Source organism: Lactuca virosa, chromosome 4 (genome assembly GCF_052849685.1).
Source record: "Lactuca virosa cultivar CGN04683 chromosome 4, Lactuca_virosa_CGN04683_v6, whole genome shotgun sequence".
Taxonomy (NCBI): domain Eukaryota; kingdom Viridiplantae; phylum Streptophyta; class Magnoliopsida; order Asterales; family Asteraceae; genus Lactuca; species Lactuca virosa.
Window position 1 is genome coordinate 362,795,354 of NC_136429.1, and position 7,477 is coordinate 362,802,830.

General features: G+C 35.0%; 1 protein-coding gene across 1 annotated transcript; it reads right to left on the bottom strand.

Annotated features, from left to right (window-relative positions):
- Positions 1–3,003: 3,003 nt before the first annotated feature.
- On the bottom strand, positions 3,004–6,803 carry ATAB2 (RNA binding protein). Its single transcript, XM_079045769.1, has 5 exons — positions 6,193–6,803; positions 6,035–6,104; positions 4,728–4,899; positions 3,934–4,077; positions 3,004–3,472 (listed from the first exon to the last, which is right to left on the bottom strand). The coding sequence occupies exons 1-5, from the start codon at positions 6,669–6,671 to the stop codon at positions 3,213–3,215; spliced, it is 1,125 nt and encodes a 374-aa protein (XP_078901895.1). The 5' UTR covers positions 6,672–6,803; the 3' UTR covers positions 3,004–3,212.
- Positions 6,804–7,477: the final 674 nt, after the last annotated feature.

The following is a 7,477-nucleotide window of genomic DNA, read 5'->3' on the forward strand; positions in this document are numbered from 1 at the left end:
ACGAGTAGGTCTGCCTGAAGGAAAGCCTAATTTCGGGGTTTTGCACCCTATTTACGCATCTTAATCCCCACCTTTTGGCCTCATTTCCAGCCTCCAAGTCCTAAACCCTAATCCACAAAACCGTAGAGCATTTTGTGAGTGTGTGAGCCATTCTTGAGTGATTTTGTGTGTTCTTGAAGCTAAAAGAAGAAGAAGGAGCTAGAAGGTTCAAGGAGAAGAAAGTAGATCCATGGATTTCCTTCCATCCTCATCACTTTCTGGTAATCAAGTCTCTAACTTAATCATTCATTCATTATATCTACTTACCTCCATTTTCATGAGGGTTTTGGTTCAAGAACCTTGATCCTTGGGATGAGGACGTCTCAAGTGACTTACCTTTCAGATTTGGGATCTAGAAGGGGTTCCATGGCATAAAGGTGCAAACTTTATGACCATGGAAGCCCCGTGCAAGCTTAAAAACGTTATTATGGCCTTTTTAGCCCCAAAAGGCCATGCATGGAAGGAAAGCTAGGAACTTTACGTGTCCAACTGATGTCCAAGGCCTAGATCTACTATAGTGTGCTTTAGTTTAGGGTATTATGGCTTTTGGACCAAGAACTATGTTCTAGAGAGTTAGGGTTTGAGCTAAACCCATTAAGAAGGACTAATAGTGGGTAAAGTTAGAAACTTTACCCTTAAAAGTGTATTCCCAGTATGTAGATGAAGTATGGAGTTTGGATCTGAAGGATAGGAGCTTAATCCATTGAGATGGCTCAATCAGACAGAGGAACTCCGCGAGTCCATGGAGGGACTCGACGAGTTGAGTTGGTTTGTCCCGATTCTGTACAATGTGGAACTCGACGAGTCTGTGAAGGGACTTGACGAGTTAGTTTGTGTTTTCACGACTAAGAGTGGCAAAGGAACTCGGCGAGTCAAGGGATTGACTCGACGAGTTGAGTCAACTCAAATGTTGACTTTGACTTGGACTGAGCGTTGACTTTGACCGGGACTTTGAATTGACCAAGGTTGACCCGTGAAGGGGGTCTTGACATAAGAGATGGTCATTTTACCCTTAGAAGGGTTATCAGTTTTTGATTAAGTGATTATTGTGATAATGATAGCCGGGGAGTCGTTGGAGCAGCCACTAGAGATTCCTCACACGAGATTTCAGCAGCCAGTTTGAGAGGTGAGTTTTCCTCCAGTAGGAACGGGTCTAAGGCACCAAGGCCGGCCCGTTTAGTTAGTAGTAGTTCCGTACTACGATCTGATGTCGGGCGAGCCCCGATGTAAGTTTATATGTTTTCTTCCGGATTTCGATCCGATGCCGAGGCGGTCCCGAGGAATGTTTGTATGCTTGATGTCTTTGTGATTCTTGCACGTGTTTGTACTTGTATGTTTCCAGATCACGATCCGATGCCGGGGCGGTTCCCGAGGAATGTTAGTATGCTTCCAGATTACGGTCCGATGTCGGGCGGGGCCCGAGGAATGTTTACATCTTAATGTTATATGTCTAGGTTTATGTGTATTATTTGATTATGCTCATATGTATTCCAAGATGTGCTCGATGCCGGGCGGGGCCCGATGCCGGGAGAGCCGATGTCGGGCAATGACCCGATGTAGTAGGGGCGGGGCCCAAGATATGTTTATGTGATATGTGTATGGTATGTGGTATTTGGGGAGACTCACTAAGCTTCGTGCTTACACTTTTCAGTTTTGGTTTCAAGTACTTCTGCTAGTAAGGGGAAGAGCTCGGGATGACTGCATGGCACACACCACAGTTTTTAGCCTGGGAGGATTTACTCTGATGTTTGACACATGATTTTGATATATTGACAGATATTATGTTATTTTTGAGCAACATGGTTTATGACTTTTATATGATGGATGGTATTTATGGTTTTTACTAATTGATTTAAACAAAATTTTGGACCGTATTTTTGGGATGTTTCATAAGTTGCTTAAATATGACTCAAAACCGTGGATTTAGGGTTTGCATAATTGTCGAGTACGCTATGCGTACCCATTGAGTATGCCCAACGTACTCTCCATCATCCACGTCATTCACTAAAGGCTTACGCCCTGCGTATGCCCCAGGTACGCATGACGTAAGGGCCATTTTTGCAATACTTTAATACTTTGAGACAATAAGGAAATTACCTGATTGACTGGGTGTTACAAATCTAAGTTGTTTGATTGTTTAGGTCGTGTCACGTGTGGTTTGGCTTAGGTCTTGTATTCTGAATGTCGTAACTTCTTCATACGATCTCATATTTTAACGATCTTTATATACACGCGTTTGTATTTAATAAGTCTACTACAACTTTCGTTTAGATTACTCCCGTTAAAAACTAATATATTTTTACTTACGATCTTTATGTACATGTGTTTTTTATGAATATATGTATGAACGTTTTTTATAAAATCGTATGTAAAAATATAGTACTTTTCAAGAATAGTTGTCCTTTATTCCTTAATTGAATAGCAATTTTATTTTTCTGCCAATTTGCACTTGATATATCTTTGAAATATGAGTTTTAAGAGCTTTTGAGATTTTTTTGGGAGCTTTTAGATTTAAATTTTTTTTAAATAAAAAAATAATAGTAATTTTCAACGGTAGGAACTTTTAACTTTTATTTGAGACAAAAAACTTAGAATCAAAATAGTTTTTGTTTTAATCTAATTTTACATCTTTAAAAGATAAAAGTTACTTTTGCCGAAAACTTCTTCATTTTCAAGCTTTCGCCTTCCAACTAGTTTTGTCAAATGCCTCTATATCTCCATGAATTTTTATTGCTAGAATTTCACTAGATTCTAATTGTCATTATGTGTCAAAATTCTTTAGCATGAGAGTGTTCGATTGTAAAAAGAGGTCTATATGCATGATAATTTATCTCCACCACCCATTGTGCAAATCAATCTGATGGGTAAATAATTTTTAAAATATATTTGAGAAAATAACACCAACCTCAAGGAGATAGAAGAAAAAAAATGTAGGACATCATGGGAAAACCTATTTTTTCCTAATTTTCTCAAACAAGTGATTATTTATACATTAAATCAAAAAGAAACATTCATATACAATTTATCGAATTAAGTCATATCCCTATTAAGCCCATTAAGTAAAAAAGAAACAACACCTAAGTCATGCTCATTCTCTATGTATAATAGTAGACAACAGGGAAAAACATAATAATGAGGTTCTGCTTAAAAACAAAGAAATGAAGTATCACAATTCACACGGGTGATGGTGGCAAATCCAATAACAACCAAAATCCTACGCAATCATCGGAATCCAAATTATCTTGAATTGCTAGGAAATGTAAGCCTCCACTTGTCTTCTTTGCTGCTTCCCAAGCTTCAGCTTCACCTGTAGTCTCGGGTGATCTCTTATACGAGGCATAAACATAACGTGTTGAAATCCCCACCGCTAGAACCAAATCACCACGAGCCAAGTCCACTTCGATTGAACACACTTCTAACCCATTCATCCAAGCTGCAACCCACCCACATATAATCTTATAGCGTTAAATACTTTCATTTCATTTTGTATTATAGCATCCTACTTTCCTTTCTTTCTATTAAACCAACGCATTCTACTTGGAAAGATTTACCCGATTATAGCATTGCCCTTTACATTTTTTCTTTTCTTATTAGGCCATTCTACTCCGAACGATCTATCCAATTATAGAAGTACAAATTGTTTCTATATTTGGATGAAAATACTATAATAATAGAATTTACAAGATTTTTCAATGTCCGATGTTGTATTAGGAAAAAAAAAAGTTGAAAGTAGATTATTACGGATTTTATATACGTGCAATACCATTGCATTGTTTTTTCCTAATATTATTAATAAACTTTATCATGTTTTGAAGTCAAAATGTAATCCTGTTGACTTCAAAAGTCAAAATAAAGAGCTTTTGCAATGGAAAAAGAAAAAAAAAAGTTACCAACCTGCTAATGGTCTAGCACGTGAAGATGCCACTGCAAGGCCAGGAATTAATGTCTCGTCATCTATTTCTATCCCCAAAAGATCCAAATCAAGAGTTGCACCAAAGTTAAATGATTTTTCTAGTGTTTCCAGCTCCTTCTTAACATCTGAAAAATGGAATCATAATATAATCAATACCATAATACGGAATTTCCACTAAATTTTTACAGAAGAAGTATATTCCACCATACAACTTGCATTTTTTTCCTAGGAGAACAAAATGCAAGAAATAACAACGTAGTTTGATTTCTTAGTGTATTATATATAACATCCTACTTATTTTTCTTTCTATTACAACATTGCGCTTTCAAAGTTCTATCCAATTATGGGATTCTACTTTCAATTTATTTTTTTCTTATGAGGACATTATACTCAGAAAACTTTACCCGGTACTTATAGCAATGAAGATTGTTTTGTATTTGGATGATATTGTTATGATTATTAGAATTTTCAAAATTAAATTCCACTTTACAATTTCCTTTTTTTATTTTTTCTAGAAAGGGAAAATGCACGAAATAACAGTGTACTTGTGTATCCAGCATCCTACTTCTGTTTCTTTCTAATACATCATTGTACCTTCAAAAGTTTTTTCTTATAAAGGCATTTTACTTTGAAAAATCTACCCAATTACAGGAAGAGATGATAGTAGGATGTTGCTATTTCATGCATTTAATCCTTCCTAACATTTGAAAAATGGAACAATAGAATCAATACCATTAAGCTTTACCAGAAATTGTGTGAATATTATATTATATACCTGAAAAAGGTAACTGAACAAATGCCCATTTCTCTCCATACAAACTATCAGGAAGATCCATAGGAAAAGGGTTATCAAGTGCAAGGAGAGGCTTTGATCCTTTCTGGAAACCCGGGTGTCGAGTATATACAGTTTCATAGCGTTCTTCAAGCCAAAGAAGGAGAGACAAACACTGAAATAAAATAAATAACCTGAAAGATGTCAAATTTTGGCATATCAAGTCTGTGTTTAAAATGAAGGATTGAATGCCAGAAATAGCCACGTACTTTTATTGATTTATTAATTATAACATCTTACTTTCATTTCTTCCTATTACAACACTATATAGCCATTTCATCCATATACAAAACAATATTCACTGCTATAAATGAGTAGACATTTTAAAGTATAATGTCTTAATGAGAAAGTATAATGCTATAATTGGGTATGGTTTTCAAAGTACAATGCCTTCAAATTTTGAAAGTAATATGGTCTAATAGAAAGAAATGAAAGTAGGATGCTATAATACATAAATAAATGAAAGTATGTTGCTATTTCTTGCATTTAGGTCTAAAAGGAAATGACACAGTTTCAAACAAAAATGCAAGTTTTATTGCTAGTGAGTACAGTCTAACCTATATGATTTACCATATCAAATTATCAGTGGTCATAACTCATAACAAAATTATACTTGGTTTTGGTATGGGGTAGCCTAACTTTGTTGACCTAGCAGGCAAATCCCAGGCTCACGTAATACCCTGCAAACCATGTGGCGCATTATAAATTGTCCCCGATATTTTCATCACGAGGCGATTTTGTTATTACGGAAAAACTTTGATTTTTAGATTAAATGTTAATAAAACAAAACACCAAAAATAGAAAAAATGTTGGTTTGAGCTTGTCAGAAATTAGTTTAATTGGATGTGCAAAATTATATTGTACGCTGTCGTCATGTTTTGTCATGTCATGTTGGGCCCAATAGGTATCTTTTGCAGAGTTTTTTATATATCTTTTCTCCATTCTTTTATCTAATTCTTCTCTTCTCTGACGCCATTAAACCTTGTTTGAAACTTCTAGGAACTTATTTCTTCCCATGAACAAAATAGGGTCCTCAAATGCAATAAAGATGTCATATCATGATGACAGATTTATGAGATTTTTGTAAACAACTTCCTAATGCTTACAATTCCTTGGCAAAAAGATAAATAGCTAAGAATTAGATTAACTGCTTAAGAGGTATATACTATAACACTATATGATGAACTTAACACTACCCCAAATGAATAGATTACTTGAGAAAAGCAGATTATAAAGTATATGGCACACACCCGTTTGCTAGGAATTGGCTTTATACCAAGCTCTTTGCAGGCTTTAGTAATGATTGTCTGCATTTGTGACCTACAAAAATCATAAAGGAACCAGTTATTCGGCCTATCTATCTTTGAATCAAAGTAAAAGTCAAAATAAACAACCATGAAAGACTGACCTGAAGAATCTGATTCTATCTGGCAAAGGCACATCCAATTCATCACAAATGGACACAATTGCATCCTTCAAAGTGATACTGTTAATAACATTATTAGGAAAGTATTTGGTATACTGAAGGGACAAAGAGCTATCACAAGCAACAAGCTCCCAAATCTTCTTCCCTCTAATATCGAGAATAGGTCTGGAGCAAAAATCCAATTCCCATTCAGTAATGCTCTCTGGATCAGTTTCGGGGTCAAGATAACTCAATTCTGCAGTTGGATCATCATCTTCGTCGTCGTCGTCAAGGGCTCCCACGGGTAATGAAACCGAGCTTTCGGAAACCGAATTGGGTGGAAGTGTGAGGATTTTAGTGAGGTTTGTTGCTGATTTTGTGAAAAAAGAAGATGGGATTGTGATGGGTTTGGGTGAGAGGGAAGGTATGATTCTTCTGGTGTTAATGGCGAGACTAGCCATCCTGATACTGAGACTAGTCATGGGAGCAAAAATGGTTGCAGTGCGATTGGAAATGAAGTGTAAGTGGAGGCGTTGGTTACCGGCCACACGTCGGGCATATCCTTTAGGAACCGTCGTTGGATAAGGACAACGATCTCTAACAAATACCGCCCAAAATATTTGTAACTTGTAAGTAGGTTTGTTGGTGAGTTGGGTGCTGTTTGTTTTTTCTGAGATAAAATATATGCAGTCTGCGGACCATATCTGTAGACCTCTGCAGTAGAAGACGTGGACCAAACGTTTGCAGTCTGAAAAAAAAAGACTGTTTGTTTTTTTAACATTTGCGGGCTACTAAAATAAACTGAAATCTAAATAAACTGATTTTTTTAAACTTCAAAGTGATTCTTAAATATTTTTATGACTTTGTTATAAATAATTAATGAATCTAGATCAACTTTTATGTATTATTGTATAAAAAATAAAAATAAAAATGGTATGAATTAACGTATATATTTGATAAAAATCAACAACTTTGGTTGCAAAGTTATAACTAAACATTATAATTAGTGATCAAAGAATTTGATACATAAATGAATGGAAATAAACTTCGATTTTTTCAATTAAATCCATTAAAAACGTATCATAAATATTTTCTCGAGAAATTGACGATACTGTATTAAATAATGTTTTACAAAATTTGGTAAAAAAATATAAGAATATATTATGATTTTTTTTCATATTTATATAAACAACTTCAACGACTATTATTGTAATAAATCTTTATTTATAAATTTGTCAAAAATATCATGTTTGTATCGTCGAACGTTTTTCTTTAAGTTTTGTAATTT

What these genes read in the sequence shown, in the direction of transcription:
- ATAB2 (XM_079045769.1), bottom strand. Translation starts at nt 6,671, where the DNA reads ATGACTAGTCTCAGTATCAGGATGGCTAGTCTCGCCATTAACACCAGA. An exon ending in AGCCAATTCCTAGCAAACGG is followed by an intron (nt 4,900 to 6,034) that starts GTGTGTGCCATA and finishes ATTTTATTTCAG; the next exon opens with TGTTTGTCTCTCCTTCTTTG. An exon ending in ACGTGCTAGACCATTAGCAG is followed by an intron (nt 3,473 to 3,933) that starts GTTGGTAACTTT and finishes GGTGGGTTGCAG; the next exon opens with CTTGGATGAATGGGTTAGAA.